This window comes from Chanodichthys erythropterus, chromosome 4, assembly GCF_024489055.1.
Source record: "Chanodichthys erythropterus isolate Z2021 chromosome 4, ASM2448905v1, whole genome shotgun sequence".
NCBI classification, from domain to species: Eukaryota; Metazoa; Chordata; class Actinopteri; order Cypriniformes; family Xenocyprididae; genus Chanodichthys; species Chanodichthys erythropterus.
In genome coordinates, this window is record NC_090224.1 from 6,573,546 (window position 1) to 6,592,467 (window position 18,922).

At 38.9% G+C, this 18,922-nt stretch overlaps 2 protein-coding genes across 8 annotated transcripts; one reads left to right on the forward strand and one right to left on the reverse strand.

The window, feature by feature from the left end:
• Positions 1-929: 929 nt before the first annotated feature.
• Positions 930-10,525, reverse strand: LOC137018978 (E3 ubiquitin-protein ligase TRIM65). Of its 2 annotated transcripts, XM_067383867.1 has the most exons (17): positions 9,821-10,525; positions 8,999-9,687; positions 8,815-8,910; positions 8,433-8,666; positions 8,117-8,276; positions 7,902-8,033; positions 7,631-7,726; positions 7,388-7,516; positions 7,208-7,309; positions 6,909-7,028; positions 6,662-6,757; positions 3,440-3,541; positions 3,227-3,346; positions 2,938-3,033; positions 2,729-2,851; positions 2,492-2,581; positions 930-2,396 (listed from the first exon to the last, which is right to left on the reverse strand). In XM_067383867.1, the coding sequence occupies exons 2-17, from the start codon at positions 9,572-9,574 to the stop codon at positions 2,368-2,370; spliced, it is 2,301 nt and encodes a 766-aa protein (XP_067239968.1). In that variant the 5' UTR covers positions 9,575-9,687; positions 9,821-10,525; the 3' UTR covers positions 930-2,367. The 2 variants fall into 2 exon arrangements, with proteins under 2 accessions (XP_067239968.1, XP_067239969.1); XM_067383868.1 differs by lacking the exon at positions 3,440-3,541 and having other exon boundaries at positions 9,821-10,524.
• Positions 10,526-11,648: 1,123 nt separating this feature from the next.
• cdca4 (cell division cycle associated 4) lies at positions 11,649-18,075 on the forward strand. 6 transcript variants are annotated; one of them, XM_067383870.1, is made up of 3 exons: positions 11,649-14,593; positions 15,074-15,160; positions 15,825-18,075. In XM_067383870.1, exon 3 carries the CDS (start codon positions 15,833-15,835, stop codon positions 16,697-16,699), a length of 867 nt encoding a protein of 288 aa, XP_067239971.1. In that variant the 5' UTR covers positions 11,649-14,593; positions 15,074-15,160; positions 15,825-15,832; the 3' UTR covers positions 16,700-18,075. The 6 variants fall into 6 exon arrangements, with proteins under 6 accessions (XP_067239971.1, XP_067239975.1, XP_067239974.1 ...); XM_067383874.1 differs by having other exon boundaries at positions 11,649-12,975; positions 14,569-14,593; positions 15,074-18,075; XM_067383873.1 differs by having other exon boundaries at positions 11,649-12,975.
• The last annotated feature ends 847 nt before the right edge of the window (positions 18,076-18,922 follow it).

Consider the following 18,922-nt stretch of genomic DNA (forward strand, 5'->3'; position numbering starts at 1 on the left):
TCTGCTTCTCAATATCCTTCCTTGTTTCTTCACTCCTCCATCCTCCATCCTATGACCTCAGCCATCTTGTAGGACATCTCAATTTTCTAATTGCACCACGAGGAGGCGAGGAACGAGGAGTGAGGAAGCTTACTGAGGAGTCACAAGTGTATCCTCTGCGTAAGTCTTTAGTCGAGAAACCTGACACACGTATACATTCTCCTCCCCCGTCACAACTGTCAACAATAATTATTTTAAATGTATTATTTTGTACAATTTTTAAATAAACTTTACATCTCACATATTTCAAGGGGACATCTTGCATTATTATTTATTATGATTTTTATTTTTTTTAACAGTTAACATTTTTCTATTATATGAATTCCATGTATGGTTGTGTATGTTACATAAAAGTGTGAAATGAAATTGACGTTAAACAGTTACTAATTAAAATTACATTAGCAGACCGTTTAAAAAAACCTGATCACAATAAGAGTGATTCCATAAAATACAATTAAAAACATGAACCCTATTTCTCACAAATCCCTTTTCCATTCTGGAGATCATTCCGACTCTGGGTCAGGCATACACAATCCTCATCTCCACCTGCATTATTTAGCTCATCTTCATACCAAAACCTGAATAACAGTGGAAGCTTATTACAGAAGCTAGAGCAAAAGTGAAAGTGCAAAAAAAAAGTAATGACTTTGGCTGTGGTGTTTGAGGAAGCCTCATGTTTAAAATACATTCACAGTGGTTTTCTGTGAGTGTTTTATCACTTACTCTTGTTTCAGTGTTGAATTATCTACCCATTTCATGATCCCTCTTGTACTTAATGTCAGGCAAACCAATCCACACTCTCCCTATAATAAAGATATGAACCTCTGTGTGTGAATAAAAACAGGAAATAGGGGAGATTTATCTCATTTATTAACAGACACTCACACAAACTCACCTGATTCACCTAAGTGTTAATAATGGTAATACTCATTTAGTTTACAATAACTTAATAATAATTTAGTACTACAATAACTAAAACTGAAATAAAAATTAATTTAAAAAATCTATAGACATATCAAAACATATATTTAATAATATATTTACATTGAAAATGCAAGAAAAACTAATTCAAATTATTAATAAAAACTATGGTAGAATCTCAATTATATTAAAATAACACTTAAAGTAATCATTCTGAATGGGCGCTTTATTAGGGCCCGGTTCAGATGTCTGAGATCGAGGATGGGTCTGAGACCTCCATCCTTCTTGGGCACGAGGAAGTAACGGCTGTACAAGCCTGACGCGCCTTGGTCACCTCAGAGTGTAAGACATGCACATCCTCCCTCATCACAGAGGTTGGGACCACGCCGTTGAATAATGGGGCCTTTTGAGTGAACTGGAGTAAATAACCACATTTTATTATATTATATATCCCATTTTGATGGAAAATGTAGTTTTGTCATGCGAAACAAAATGCACAAGCTAAACTGTTGGTCAACACAACTAAGTTATGACTAATAACAATTAGCTTCTGCCATGATTGTTTATTTGGCACAATTTCAACTAGGGGAAAAAACAGGGGCACAGATACAGTATGTATGAAACCACAGGTTGAATATAAGAGCACAGTTTATTAAGTTCACTCAAAAGACAAAAATACTAATATAGCAGCACTATTTGTATATGTGTCTGGTATTTTGACAGGAATCTTATTATTATTAAATGTATAATTAATGAATAATTTGTTAAAATTATAGTTAAAGTAAATATGAATGAACAAATTTCTGTGTGCATATTCCCTGAGCTGAAACATAAACTTCAGTTGATAATTTACAATCAATGTCTGCCTTATACACCCCTTAAAGGGATAAGAGGGACCCAACCAAACAGATCTCACATCCGCCATTGACTACCATAGTATTTATTTTTCCTGGGGGGGAAGAAATATCTTCTTTTGTGTTCAGCAGAACAAAGAAATTCATACAAGTTTGGAACTACTTGAGGCTGAGTAAATGATGATAGAATTTTCATTTTTGGCTGAACTATCCCTTTAAGAAGGACATAAAATATATTCTTTCTAACTACAGCAGCCATAGACTACATTAAAATATGCAATCATATGAGTCAAAGTGAAGAACAGAAAAAAAAAATGGGAAGAAGATTGGTTTTGGTACTGAATTTAAAACACCCGAATTAACAGGAATATTTATGCAAGACTAATCAAATAATTCTCCTGAGTTCAAAAGGGCTGTAAGACAGATGTGAACAAAAATGGATTGTCTGAAAGAGACACATGACTACAAACTTACAAAAAAAAAAAAAAAAGCAAGTTTCTGTGATCAAAACTTCACAAAATCAAAAGGTCATCAGGGAAGTCCAGTCACATCATCATGATGAGGATCCTGAAACATCAGCCTCTGGATATAATTACAACAGAAAGGCATAAGATTTTGGTTGCAGGTTGTTCGCAAACAGAACTAGTTCAGAAAAAAAAAATCTTAAGGTAACTGACCTGAATCATCTATCCGTTCCATCTCAGAAAGAATCCCTTTCCAGCCTTTGTGATTTGGGAAATCCACTATCACATCTTCAAATGTGATATCTAGCCAGATCAGAGGACAAACCTACTTACAAAACATTTTTTCCAAGAGCAACTCCATGTATACTAAATGTAAATGTGTGGATATGTTCAAAATATGGAAGTAGTTTATATATTAAGTTTGTTCTATGAAAATAACACAAATCTTGCCTTTTACAACACCCATGCTCTGGTGTGTGACACTGCCCCAGTTATGTTTTGGTGTAGTTATGGAAGGTTTCACTCTGACTCTGTCTCCAACCTTGATGTCGACTGAAATGTTTGTTGACAAATCTATGCAAGTAGAATATTACAGAAAGCATATTCACTTACAAATATAATCAGATGCCTATAAATAAATAAATGCATAGGAAGATTACCTGTACAAGTGCCAGTTGCAAGCTCCATTTCTGAAACTATACCAGTCCAATTTTTATGCTCAGGGAAATCAACAATCAAAGACTCACCCTGGATTTCTGCAGAATTTAAAAAGAAACAATCAAAATAATCATAAATTCCTCAAATACATGTACTTTATTTTCACTCTGTGATACACAGTGAGTCTACAAATAAATCCTTCATCATTTCATTTATTTTAGTAACAATCACAGTGTCTTGAATACGCATTCCTAATATTAGTGATTAAATCAAGACAGTATGTGCTCCTACTTTTAACAACACCAATGCTTTTGTGAGTGACTGCTCCCCATTTGTGTGTTGGAGTAACAACAGACGGCTTCACGCAGACTTTGTCTCCAATCTTAATACTGGACTCGAGACCTGAAGATCCTGAAATGCAAAAAGTGTTGTGAAGATCTAAGAGAGATTTAATAGCTGCAACTTAAATGTCGTGCACACTATAATGATACTGTGTATTATTACCAAACTCATCATCATTGGTTACTATCTCCATTTCAGATGAAATTTCTTTCCAATTTGTATGTTCAGGGAAGTCAACAATCAGACTGTTATCGCATTTGATGTCTAAACAGAGAACAAGTTAATATTGTAAAGCATACACTTGAATGAGGATTGCTTAATAATAGATTTATTTGTGGGGAAAAAAACAGATCTTGTCTTTTATCACCACCATTTTTATGTGTGACAGGGGTGGGTGGTATGATCAAAATCTTATATCACAATATGAGTAACTGTATTTCATGATAATGATACTGTCACCAGCAGTTGCAAGAAACACACAATGAAGATGAAGATATAACATCTTTAATAATCCACTCAGAAGGTGATACCAAAACAAGATAAGCAACTGCTATATGTAAACATGTCCAGACAAATGAACACTGAAAAGACAGCAACTAAATACAAAGCAAATGGGAAATAATGACAAACACCTGTGATGATTAATGAAACTCTATAGTAACTAATAAGTGGTGGGAAACTAAACAAAGGGACACATGTGACTGAAAATAAACTAAATGTCCATGAAAATGAAACTAAGATCAAAATAACTGAATGTTCGTGACATTACACCCCCTCCCAGAAGGCGTGACCTCGTGCCAGAATAAAAAACAAACAGATGAGGGAGGGAGTGAGTGTGGGGGCTTTGGAGGAGGTTGAGGAGTTGGTGAAGGGCTGGCAAAAACAGGCCAACAGATAGGCAGAGAACCCACGGAGGAGTAGATGATGGGAGCATCCAAGGTGATGATGACAAGAGTGGCCAGAGGGTGCAGACCCAGAGCGCAGTTTGGACAGCAGCCCACAGCGAAGTTGACGGTGGGAGGAGCCACGCTGTAAAGGTGATTGTCGACATCCGGGCGATGACTGGCGGGGATGGAGATGATGTCAGAGAATCCCAGGACGGAGACAGAGCTGATGGGCTTGAGTAACACCGCTGGCTCTGGAGACCAAGATGAGGGTGTGGCGACGAACACTCAAGGTGGAGCCTGAGTGCCTTAGGCAGAGCCAGTGTGCTTGAGGACCAAGATGGATCCAGAGGGAGGGCAGAGCCCTCTGGAACCGAAGGGGTGCAGAGGCACAGCAGAAGGCTCATAAGTCCGTGGCACAGGCAGGGTGGCGGCTGACTGAGGTGGAGCCAGAGGGACGAGGGAGCCTGGTGGAGCCACAAGGCTGAGGGTCTCTGGTGAAGCCGAGGGTGGAAGGAGCCAAGGAAGCACAACAGTTTGATGGGTCGAGGAGGACCGAAGGGGTCAGAGGCTGTAGGAGGAGATGAAGGATTCTCTTGCTTAGGTGCAGCAGGAGAGTACACGACCATATTGCAAGGCATTACAGAGGAAGGCAAAGGGCTGCAGGCATACAGCTGTGGCGGGGCTGGGCTGGAGGACTAGCTGAGATTTGTAGAGGAGGGGGGAGAGGGAGGCTAGGTGGGATCGAAAACAATAATTCACAGTCATTAAGCTGGGATGAACCAGCGATGATGAAGGCACAGATGATGATAATATAGATGATTCAGGATGGGGAAGGGTGGGAAGCATTACCTCCGTGTCCCAATCTATTAAACAGTCCTCAGTCTTGAGCTTAACCAAGACTCCCACAATGGTTGCTGGCTCACACCCCTGGTCAGACTCACTTTGGTGCATTGGCTCCGGGGCAATGGTTGGCGCTGTCGTCACAGGTGGCTCACTCGCGGTGGGTGGATGCTCTCCATCTGGCGCTGTGGGCTAAGCTCTAGGTCTGGCTGCAAGACATTGTCGAGGTGTGGCTGGACGAGGCTGCCGTCATCCTCTGCTTCGCCCACTGTGATTGGGGATCCATCTATCCACAGTGCGAAATTGATGCAAGTCTCCAGGGTCTAGCAGCAATCACTGCGGGGCATGGCGAAGCGGAGACTTCATCCAGACCACACCGATATCCCTCCATTAAGCAGACATCATTGACATAACAAACATTACCTTGTGACTAAACATGGGTGTATTACACAGGCAGCTTGATGGCAGGTGTTCGAAAACTCCTCTATGTACTCCTCAATAGCTCTGCCGTTCAGGAAAAAATAAATACAGTCCCTCCATTCAAAAGTTGTTAGTTTCCCATCCATGGGGAAACATTAATGGAGGTGATCTCCATTTTCTTGTTAGGTCTGGTCATCTGTCACCAGCAGTTGCAAAGAACACACGATGAAGACGAAGATCAGATATAATAATATAGACAAGATATAAGCAAGCATAACCAACTGCTATGTGTAAATGTGACCAGACAAATGAACACTGAAAAGACTGCAAATAAATACAGACCCTGTATCCCAATGTGCATACTATTCACCCTAACTATACTATTACCCAGCAGCCATATCACCCTGAAGCCCAAGACTGGTTGCCCACTGAAGCTAAGCAGGGCTGAGCCTGGTTAGTACCTGGATGGGAGACCTCCTGGGAAAAACTAGGTTGCTGCTGGAAGAGGTGTTAGTGAGGCCAGCAGGGGGTGCTCACCCTGTGGTCTGTGTGGGTCCTAACACCCCAGTACAGTGATGGGGACACTATACTGACAAAAAGCACCGTCCTTCGGATGAGACGTTAAACCGAGGTCCTGACTCTCTGTGGTCATTAAAAATCCCAGGATGTCCTTCAAAAAGAGTAAGGGTGTAACCCCGACATCCTGGCCAAACTTGCCCACTGGCCTCTGTCCATCATGGCCTCCTAATCATCCCTATACACTGATTGGCTTCCTCACTCTGTCTCCTCTCTACCAATAAGCTGGTGTGTGGTGGGCGTACTGGCGCAATATGGCCGCCGTCGCATCATCCAGGTGGATGCTGCACATTGGTGGTGGTTGAGGAGATTCCCCCTTCAATATGTAAAGCGCTTTGAGTGCCCAGAAAAGTGCTACATAAATGTAAGGATTATAATTATTATTATTACCCCTAAATAGTACTGAATATTACTGATGTCACATACTATTTAGGGTGGATAGTATGCACATTGAGATGCAAGCAGGGACTATGCCGCACAGCAACATCACATCAACATGGCTGCAATAGAGGGTCCAATAGTTGACAAATTTGAGAGAAGTAAAATATTACAGTTGGCATTTTCAGTGCACAACACAACATTTAAGCTGCAGCAACAATTAAATAAATAAATACAGTTTGCAGTTATTTGAATGATAATGTCTTTAAATACAGTCAATTACCTGAATTAGCATTGGCCACAGTCTCCATTTCTGAAACTATACCAGTCCAGTTTTTTTGCTCAGGGAAATCTACAGTCAAAGACTCGCCCTGAATTTCTGCAAATGTACAACAAATCATTAAAATAAAGTATGCTGCTTTTTCTGTTTTTCAGTGAGCCTATACAATAACTTATTTCCCCATTCATCATTTTCAGACATTTGCATGACTAATATAAGTGATGAAATTAATGCCAGTTAGTGCTCTTACTTTTAACAACACCGATGCTTTTGTGAGTGACTGCTCCCCATTTGTGTGTTGGAGTAACAATGGATGGCTTCACACGGACTTTGTCTCCAATCTTAATGTTGGAGTCTACACTTGAAGGTCCTGAAATGTCACATGGAGGTGTGGGATGAGTGTTTGATGGAAAACTCTCATATTCTCTCATAGATAAAATGTGGTTGTTTTAAACACTTTGTGCCTCATCCTTCAGACCCAATCTCTAGATTTTTACTGCTAGGACTCATATTTCTGCTGGAGCTGCAATTTTTCAAACATTTATTTACCCATCTCATCATCATTAGTTACTCGCTCCATTTCAGAGAGAATTCCTTTCCAGTTTGCATGTCCAAGGAAGTCAACAACCAGACTGTCATCACCTTTAATGTCTAAACAGAACAAGTTCATATTGTAACACTTGTACTTGAGAGAGGAGTTTTTTGCAAGGAAAAATGTATAGCTCTTGCCTTTTACCACACCCACACTCTTATGTGTGACGTTTCTACCCCAGTTATGTTTTGGGGTAGTTATGGAGGGTTTTACTCTGACTCTGTCTCCAACCTTGATGTCGACTGAAGCGTTCTTTGTTAACAAATCTGAAACAAGCAAAATATTACAAACTGCTCATATGCAAAATGAAATATTCAGTTTGACAGTTTAATGTTCAACATGCTTCTGTATGCTTTTGTGTGATGAATACAGCAGATTACCTGAACCAACACTGGTCACATGCTCCATTTCTGAAACTACACCAGTCCAGTTTTTTTGTTCGGGGAAATCTACAGTCAAAAACTCACCCTGAATTTCTGCAGAAGTAAAAACAAAAAATTAATAATATAAACTATGTTCCATTTTCTCAATCTGTAATAGTCATTCAGTAAGACTGCACTTTATATTTTCGTTACTTCATTTATTGTGCAAACGGCAGGAATTTTCATGCCTAATATAAATGATCAGATCAATATCAGTCAGTACTCTCACTTTTGACAACACCAATACTAATGTGAGTAACCGATCCCCATTTTTGTGTTGGAATAACAACAGACGGTTTCACGCGGACTCTGTCTCCAACTGCAATGTCAAATGGAGTCCTCTTTGTTGACAAATCTGAAACTAAAAAAAAGATTACAGGAAACCATTTAATCACTCATAAATACAATTAGTCATGAAATTAATTTATTAATGAATGCATTTACCTTTATTAATTGTTTTGTTTATTTCCTGCATACATGTAGTCTCCAGTCTCCCAGTAAGTTCACATACAAGTTTGTTTATATCCTCAAAAGAGCAGCACGGCTGAAATGAGAGACTGGGGAACTCATCAGATCCAGATGAAGAAGACATAGACTCATAATTCTGTGGGGGGAAAATATTCAAATTAATTAATATAACTTTCAAAACAACTGGCAAAAGTCACACTTTTATAAATGTCAAATGTCTGAACAGTCCTTTATGTCTTATAATGCTGGCCTGGCTCTTAATATATAATCACATTGCGTATGGTGGTTGTACCTGAAGAAAGTGGATGTTGTCATCTGTCTGTAGAAGTGTATCTAGGACTCCTTCCCTCTTCTTCAGCTGAGTAATTTCCTCCTCCAGCTTATCTTGTAGTTTTGCACCCTGATCCAGATCGGCCTTTTCTTGAGCTTTTATCTTTTCAATTACTTCATCACTTCTTTTCTCAATAAGTTTGACTAATTCAGTGAAGACTCTCTTACTGTTCTTCACAGCATCCTTTGCAGAATCCTGATGAGAACCAAAACAAAACCAAAATGTTATCTCTTCAGTGTTATTTACAATTGCAAGATCCATCACCCCAGTGATTAACCCTTGTGTGAGCCGATAAACCATTCGGTTTAAAAGTGAATGTTATTTGTTTTACCCTAGAACTTACTGAATGTGATGTGATGTCCATTTTCATCTTCTGCAGCTCTTTTTCTTTCGCCTGGATTGTCTGCTTGACTTTTGTCTGAGTGTCTGTGAGTTTCATCTAAGGGAAATCAATCACAGTCTGTTTAATCTCACTGAAAACATTTGTGAAAGTGAGTTATTGAAGAAAAAATGATGGACATCTTCACCTGTTTCTCATTGCGCTCTTCTGTAGACGGCACTGTGTCATGACCCTTATGGTCATCCATTAAGCAGTGCATGCAGACACAAATCTGGTCTGTTCTACAGAAAACCTCAAGGAGCTTGTCATGTTTGGAGCATATTGGCATGACGGTAGCTTTCACCAGCTTGTGTTTCTTCAGGGCTGGAACGTTATAGTGTGGACGTAAGTGTGTTTCACAGTAAGAGGCTCGACACTCCAGACAAGACTTGACAGCTTTGAACACTTCTCCAGAGCAGAAATCACATGCAATCTCTCCAGGTCCAGCAAGACTTTGAGTCTCTGACACTTGTAGCTTTGTGTCCCTCAGTTTCTCCATTATTTCAGCAAGTATTGTATTTCTGTTGAGCGGAGGCTTTGGTTTGTAGGTTTGTCTGCACTGTGGACATTTATAGGTCGCTTTCTGATCTTTTGTATTCCAGCATTCATTGATACAGCTCATACAGTAACTGTGTCCACAAGGAATTGTCACGGGATCGTTCAGCAAGTCCAAACATATCGAGCAGCTGTACTGGTCGTGATCTCCAAGTATAGCCTCTGCCATTTTGCTTACGACACGTTCTAAAACACTGCAAAATATTTATCTTGATGTTGTTGATTAACATAGGGTGTTTATCAAAGACCTACTCGAGTTAGAAAAGTAGTGTCTTGTAAAATCTAAGGAGAGAGAGTGAAAGTGAAAGTAAAGAATTGGTGTAACACGTAGCTACCGTGATAAAACTATTTCCTGAAATACACAAACACAAACAGGCTAAAAGTTTACAGAATTGAAAAATATTCTTATATTTACCTGATGACAATCCGTTGTGTTTCATAGTAAGGTGGCAGGACACGTTAAAAAAAAAAATTCTGACCTTTGGTCTATTTTACAGCTTGAAATGTTTGTTCAAAGTGCACGTTTGTCACAATTTCATTGCGTATTAAAATATACTTATTTAGAAATAGTCTTACGCGCAGACATAAAAAGGAACAAAGAAAAAAAACTCAGTTAAAACGCGTAATAAGATTCGAGGCTACTGTGTAAACGTAAGGCTATGAGTGCGTTTCCTTGTGTGTGTGTGTGTGTGTGTGTGTGGGTGTTAAATACAACCACTAGATGGAGACACTGAATAGAGAAGAATCTTCAGTTTCAATCTTTTGTCACAATAAACTTTCTTCTTCTTTTAAAGTATATGAGATTTTTTATCACAGTCAAATAATCAGATACCAACATTTTTTTTTACCAACAATCAGACTGATCTGGAGACAAATTCTCTCCAAGACTGAATGTTTTCAAGGTAGCAAGTGAAGAACTTAAATGTCACCTGATTTAAGTGGACTAAACTATTGTCAGCAAAATGGAGTCAATCAGTTAGACAGTCAGTGGCTGCGTCCGAAAACCTAGGTAGCGGTCTTGCTGCCTCGCTGTCTTATAAGAGAATGACTTGTACGGCAGCGTTTGTGTATGAAGGTACCTCATGAAACTGGGCTACGTCCGAATACTGAAAAATGCTGCCTTCCGAGGACACATTTCAAGGTAAGAAGGCATCAAGGCATGTCCGAATCCAATGTTAGCTTCACTTCCTCTCTCATGATACCTTCCTCAGATCGATTTCTGAAGGAAGCATAGATGTCTTAGCTGCCTTTGATATCCCACAATCCTGTGCTTTCCATTCTGTGACAGTTGAGCTAGAACAATAAAGATGGCGTCCAAAGGTTGCGTTTGCTGCTGTTTGCGTATAAGTGTACGATTTTGATCAACATATTTCAATTTTGATATCATTTCTATCGAGAAATTACTACTGTAGTAATTAAATATATGTTTAGTTCTCGCAAGCTCGCGCTATATTGCTATAGATCATTTCACTGTTACACTGCCTCAGAAGTCTGTCCGAAATCAATTTCGTGAGGTACCGTACAAGTCATTCTCTTATAAGATAGCGAGGCAGCAAGACAGCTACCTAGGTTTTCGGACGCAGCCTGATTTCGGACAGACTTCTGAGGCAGCGTAGCGGTTCAATGATCTACAGCAAAATAGCGCGAGCTTTGGTGAGAACTAAACAAATATTTAATTACTACAGTAGTAATTTCTCGATAGAAATTATATCAAAATTGAAATATGTTGGCCAAAATCGTACATTTATACACAAACTGAGCAGCAAACGCAACTTTCGGACACCATCTTTATTTTTCTAGCTCAACTGTCAGAATGGAAAGCACTGGATTGTGGGATATCAAAGGCAGCTAAGGACACATCCATGCTTCCTTCAAAAATCAATCTGAGGAAGGTATCTCATGAGACAGGAAGTGAAGCGAACATTGGATTCGGATGTGCCTTGATGCCTTCCTACCTTGAAATGTGTCCTCAGAAGGCAGCATTTTCCAGTTTTCGGACGTAGCTACTGTTTAGAGCAGTGGTCTCAAACTCAATTCCTGGAGGGCCACAGCTCTGCACAGTTTTCCTCCAACCCTAATCAAACACACCTGATCTAGCTAATCAAGGTCTTCAGGATTACTAGAAACTTCCAAGCAGGTATGAGTTGGAGCTGGTTGGAGCTAAACTGTGCAGAGCTGTGGCCCTCTAGGAATTGAGTTTGAGACCACTGGTTTAGAGTCACTATGGAAGAACACAGATTCGCCACAAACTGGCAAAAAAAAGGGTCTGTCGTTTTGATAGCATTGGAAACAGTACTGCAGAGACAAACCTCACAGTATTAAAGCAATGAAAGTCATGGCTCACTTTTTCAGAATATGGAAAACCATGAATCATGTTATTGTTTTTACTGCCAGACCACTGAAGGCAGACAGCTTAGTACTTTCCAGTGTCCCTGCCAAATTAACTAAATTATAATAGGCCTAATTTTGTATTTTTAAAGTCACAGATGGGGTATTATTTTCCATTAGCATTCAGCAGGATGCAGAACCTGATGTACAGAATTTCTAGTTAACTTTACCCTTACTGTAGCAGAACTAAAAATGGATGGATAAAATATTGAAAATGTGGTCAAAAATACATTTTAAACTTAAAATTATTGTTATAATGCAGAGGTGGGGAATGTTGATGGGCCATTGTCCTGCAGAGAATAGCTCCTCCAACCATAATTAAACACTTCGGGATTGCTAAAGTAACAGGCAGGTGTATTTTTCAGGGTTGGAGCTAAACACTGCAGGATATTGGCCCTCCAGGATCAACGTTCCCCACCCCTGATAATGAATCTGTTTTGATTTTATTAACTTAAATCGTTCCATTTGACAAAGGGCAGTGACATAAAAATACCTCTGAAATTTTCCAGCTGTTTCCCAACACATAGGAATAAAATATCATTTTGTTTTTCCTCAGAATTGTTTTTTTTTTTATGTTTTATGGTTTGCATCTCTTATCTACAGTGATTTGAGTAGGCTATAATGAATTTCATAAAAGGAATACAGCTTCACAAAGGTTAAAAAGCAACCCTGAAAACCATGTGTAATGTGCAGATGTATAAAATATTTTCTGATACTGCCTTCAATTTACAGTAACTTTATTTTTTTTTTTTTAAAGTGAATCTTTCCAAATTAACATTAACTGATTTTCTGAATGTTATCTTTGGGCTGTGGGAATGGCTGAGAAATGGGACCAATAAATAACCCAGTGTGTGCTTTGTGAAATCATAAATTTGTGCATGTCCATTTGATTTTTAAGATTCCTCAAAAACAAGATGTGCATTGTTGAAGTTGGGGCCCATGGGTAGAATCACAGACGCTTTTGTTCGGGGCTCCCCGTTCCTGCGATGGCCTGCTGTCGATCAAGATGCAAGCGTCCGCCCCCATCGGCCCTTTCACTGCTGCAGCTGGCTGCCTCTTGCTGCTTGCCGTATGCTCACTGCAATCTGTGCTGGAGAGGCCGAAGGAGCTGCAGCTCCAGTATTAAACCAGGCCCACGAAACGCTTATGACGCTCGCCACCAAAAAACACAAATATCACGAGGTAAGTCTTAACGTACTGTGATGTGCGATTTAAATAAAATCTATATTATGTAGTCGCACCGCTTTAGAAGATCTCGATCCGCGATGGTTAAATGCGCGGTCGATTTCGAAAAGCGGCATGTTTGCGGAAGTGACCGTGCGGTCCATGTTTAGCCGCCCCTGTTATTTGCCTTTACATGTCATGTGTTTCCGAAGTATATATTTCACTCTCATGTGCATTTAGTCGACACGGTAAACGTGTGGAAAAGTTGAAGATGCTGTTTGGGTTGGCCGTAAACGAGGCGAAGTTGACTAGCCAGCGGACCCGTTTGAAAAATCAAAATGGCTTCCATCTTTGTCGTCTCAGCAGAGAGGTTTATACCTTTGTTTCCCGGTCTCGCATGTCAGGGAGTCTGTGAGTAACCTCATTTTTATATTTATCTAGTGGATTATTGTTTATCGAACCTTCGTATTAAGAGTTTGGGTGTTTATTTCACTGGTTATTTATTTTGTTACTTACCCAGTAGCGCACTTTTGACCACGTCAGTGCGGTGGGGGAGGGGAAGTGAGTCTGTCTGGGTGGAGCCTGTATGATACGTTCACTGTGGATGAATTACCCATTGCCCCCTTCGCTGTAAGTCTTATGTAGTTTAGACTCCAGCTACTGGAAGGATTGTATAGTGATTTTTTTTTATTTTTTTTTTTTTATACAAATATATATTTCTTTTGTTTAATTTTGTGTCAATCCTTGCAATGTAGAATACCAGTTCTGTAGAATACCTTAACTCTCATACTTAAGGGCACATGGAGATATCCTGCAAATCTTACTAGATATGGAGTGCCGCAGGGATAACACATTTTTGTAGGCCGGCCGAGAAGTTAGCATTACCCTGGTTCCTTCGAGGGAAAAAAAAAAAAAAAAACTAGTAAGATTTTTATATTGACTTGGATAATTGCAGCAAATAAGTGCAGTAATGAACAAAAGTTAATGATTCTCACCAATTTTTCAATCATAATCATAACGCATGAAAACAATTTTTTTATGAATGTTGATGCCTAAATGCAATTGACAGAAGTAAAAAGCTAAAGTTAGACTATAAAGAACCTATACCATGCATGCTTGACTTCAATATCACTGAGTTTCTGACAAATCTTTTATTCTTTAAAATCTACAATTTGGAAAGTTTTTGAGTTAGAATAGTTTTACAAGAGCATGCGTCAATGAGGCTGTTGAAGCAGTAGATGCATTTTCCTGTTTGATTTGATGTTTAATATCCTCTGTAGACCCATTTAGCCGCTTGTTATAAAAGAATATCATTCATGAGTGTGGTATTACTGATGTATTTTAATGTCAGAGAATAAAACATGAATGAAAATATCTTGAGCTTTTGTTAACCAGACTTTATTTTTTAGGCATTTATCAAAAAACCTTTTGACTTTGGGATGATGGAACTAGAAGTTTAAAAAAAAAATTCTAACTTGTTTCTGGGTTTTAGGACTCATTCCTGCAGCACTCTATTATAAACAGAATACAGTGCTGGTGTACGAAATGTTGGTTGTAGTTTTAGTTGCAGCGGATGTGTGTCAGCTTGCACTCTGGTCTTTTTTTCAACAGTGCTGGGATGTCACCCATGCTTCAGGTAGGAAAACCACCATGCCATTAATATATCTGGTTAACAATGTGGTTATGGGTTTAAAGTTCTTGTGTGTGATCTTGGTAACTGTCAAGCAAATCATCTCCATTATGTTAAGTCATCCCTCTTAACATGAAATGACTTTGCAATATATGTGGTGGTTTTTTTGTGTGCTTGCACTCAATGGATTTGTTGGTTTGCTTGTTTTGCATAAGAGTTTGATGTGTAAAATGTAACTCATTACCATTGTTTAGCTTTCGTCTTATGTCTTCCCCACCTCTCACCTACCCACCAGTATTTGACAAAAGTAGATCAGAGGTCCCTGTGCCCCCTCCCTACTCCTCCCTACATACATACACATAGTCACATACACGCTCACAAACACTCAGTCGGTCAAGATCTGGTGTGATGACAGATAATGTGCTTTGTCATGCTGGTTGGTGTCATGTGTTTTTCCTATACTGGATGCATGTTTGTTACTTTTAGGCTCCTGTAACCCTGGTTGGCTGGCCACGGAGACAGGGAGTCCTCGTCTCAGTACTGTGGCTCTCCACATTAGACTTTCTGTTTGGGGTATCTACTTTCACCTCCATTTTTATTCATATTCAAAAGCTTGAAGCACAATTACAACATTTTAGCTAAATCAGTAATTTGATGAAGATTAGTGTAGATTACTTAAAAATTGATTCCCATCATGGGCAAAGATCTACATTACAAAAAAAATGCCTTTTTTATACTTTACGTGGCTGTGGATTAACAATGAATGTAAAGTGTGATCTGTGTCCTCAAAAATATTCTGAAGTGTAGGAGTTTAATGTGAGACTAAAGCATTTTTTTTATCCATAGATCTATTAGGCTCTAATTACCAAGTTCTGGTATAATTTAGAATCTATTATTCTAATATGGAAGTATTTAGTCGGATTAGTTAATTATCCATTGTTTTATATACATATATATATATATATATATATATATAATATATTACACACACACTCTATTTAAGTGTCCTAAGAGAATAATTTCACTCTTAATTTGTTGTTTTTATGTTTTTGTTAGGCTTTACGCACTGCATTTTCATAGAATGATGCTTTTTGAATTTATCCTTTGTCATTGACATTTATATTGGTTTTATATTATAGTTCTGATATTGCCAGAATTTACTTTGATTCACTTAACAGGAATGGATGAATGTGAACTGACCATTGCTATCCCATTTTTTATTTTTTTTTGTCTGTAGGCTAAAACATGTTCTCCAAGGGCACCAAGCGTAAATTTTCCGATGGTGGTGAAGAGCTATCCGACGAAGGCCTGGTAGGTGCCAGGGTGGCATCCTCGTACAGCTTGCAACGGCAGTCGCTGCTGGACATGTCCCTCATTAAGCTGCAGTTATGCCACATGCTAGTGGAGCCCAACCTCTGCCGCTCGGTTCTCATTGCCAACACGGTCAGACAGATTCAGGAGGAGATGACCCACGATGGCAGCTGGCATATGGTCACCGAAGCATTCTGTGGTGCAGGCCAGAGCCCCTCTGAGCGTTTGGTGGCCACTGAGGTCCTTTGCAGGTCACGGGAGCAGGATGCAGAACCTAAGCTCTTTTCCGTCATCAGCTACGAAGGTTGCCGTGAAGAGGAGGTGGTAGCTGATGAGACACTGTGCTCCGTTTCAGTTAGCGATACTGTCTCTAATGTGTGCCTGGCAGGCCGTATAGGCCAGTGCTGGGAGAAGAATGAGCTCAGTGGCGTAGAGAGGGACGAAGAGGCCCTTGAAGACTCTAGACTTGGTTCAGGAGAAGATGAGGAGGTAGACACAGAGGATGAGGCTTCCACGGAGGGACCAAAGACCATTGGACAAGTTTTTGGGACATTTGAAATAAAAAACGGTTCACCGGGTCCAGACTCTGCTCTTGAGGAGCTATTCTCAGATGTGGACACGTCCTACTATGATCTGGACACCATGCTGACTGGTATGCAGAGTGCACCCAAGATGGGGCCTTATGACCTCCTTGATAGCTTGGGACCTTCACACGGTTCCCCTTCCATAGTGTCCACACCAAACTGTCGTTCTGATCTCAATGAACTGGATCACATCATGGAAATCATTGTGGGTTCTTAGGTTAGACCTTATTCAGAGACTTACACGCTTGTCTTAATGTTAATGGCTTTTCTGTTCCTTTATGGGAAGCAAGTAAAGTCTGGAGTCCTTTCAGGGAAAAGAGTTGATGTCTTGTGAAGGATAGCCTTGATTTTATGAGCTGACCATAGTCATTATTTGCATACCCTTTGTATGTTTTAATCATTTTTTTCTGTATTTGTCTGTCCAGACATGGTGTTTTTTTTGTTTTTATTTAATTTATTTGTTATACTCATGACACTACAGAGAGCAGAACAAGATGTATACAAGTTGTAAAGCTTGGGATATTTTCATAAGGAGACAAAAGATTGTCTAAAATGTGTACATAAATATATATTTTCTACAATAGATTTTTCTTGTAATATGTTACTGTACATTATGTACATGTTCTACAAATTGATTTTAAACGAAGAGATTAGATTCTTATGAGCAACAACTCAACTTTTCTGTTTATCAAAATCCATAAACTGAAGGAATTTAATTCAATACTACAGTATGCAAAATGCACCAAATATACATACAGTGATGCATGTTTTACATTTATGTGCTCATTTGCACAAAGTATTTTTTTTTTTCCTCTCAAGGTTTGATTGCAGTTGGCTGTCAATCAGCTCAGCCGTAGGTTTGGTTTTGTTGTTAGACGTCAAAGTTCTTATATTTTGCCTAATCAACAAATGAATTATAATGGGGCCAACCCATTCTGTATTGTGACTTAATTTATTTAATTTATTTACTGCAAACGGTGAGTGTTGGCTGTGGTCAAACTCAGGGTGGCATTTTAACTCTAGGGGACTGATTGACCAAAGCCTTTTGCTCATAGAAAATCGGTCACAGAATTAGTGCTTTGTAAGTTGATTTGCACCAATCATTGGTTTAAGTATTGATTTTAAGCAAGTTAACTGTTTTAATATGGGTGAATGGCTTAAGTATATCTGTCTATTAGTCCTCTAGACCCCTCATAATGAGAAGGCATTTGTCCAGTTCTATGCATTAAGTGTCATAACACACTTTCTATGTATGAAGTGTTTAAAATGCATTTAGTACAGTATTCTTTTTTATACTTCAGAATCAGTCAACAAGAGATGGTTTTATTTTACCCAATATTTCCCCCAGTTGTTACATATATTTTGTTTGGTTTTGTCTAAAGTAAAGTTTTGCATAAACTATGTTTGTGCAAATTATAGGTTATTACACTTTGATAATTGTTTTCTTCAACATTGTCTCACTTCAATTCTAAGAGGATGTTTTTTATTGTATGATCTTAAACTAGTATAGAGTATAAACATTTTATATGAGCATTGTAGCTTTTTTAACGTTTTTTAATAAAAGGTACAACTTATGAAAACAATTCTGTGTGGTTTTTCTCCTGTAATCAAGTATTAAGCTGTCATCATAGTCATCAACGTGTGTAGTTGAGCATTGAGAACTTTTGTTGGATGAGAAGGGTGACATTTGAAGTGGCAAGATTACCCAGTAACTGAGTTGGGTATTGGGTGTAAGTGAAGACATGGTTTTGATGTCGATTTACTTTTCTAAACTGTTTTAAAGATATGCTAAAATGTTTTCATGTAGCGAAGAATTGACTTTACTATTAATTCTTCTTAGTAATGCAAGGAAAACACAAAACTTATATATTAATATTCGCAAAACTTCAATTTTTAAAAGAGTGTAAAACATAAAATCGACGTCACGGTTCTGTACGGAGTGAATTCTCATGCAAGTGACGTCAGCAGATTTGACTCAGTGAACGTCAATGTTTAAATCCCTCCGCTGTTCGCGGATTTTATTAGGTGGTGGTTGTATTTCAGAAAATTTTGTATTATCCAACCCACATGATTCTGAGTTCTTATTACCTAATGTATCAGATTCATCTAAAAAAAAAGATATATACAAAGCGTCATTTAGAGAAATTCTACTATGAATCAAATATAGCTGTTATCATCTAACGTTATAGTATTCAGATAGTTTCCTTAAATAGATATTAATTGCTTTTAAATAGATATTTTGTCATTTATAATGCAGTTGTACCGTAGTCCGGTAGCCAGTGCTCCAAACGGTCACGTTTTCGGTCTGTGGGCATGTTAGAGCGACAAATGTGATAGACTAGAGAGGTGGGGGCAGAACACGCGTTCAACCAATCAGATGCAGTTACTAGGCGGGTCTGAGGTCGCGTTCGACCAATCACAGCCATCCCACCTGACGACC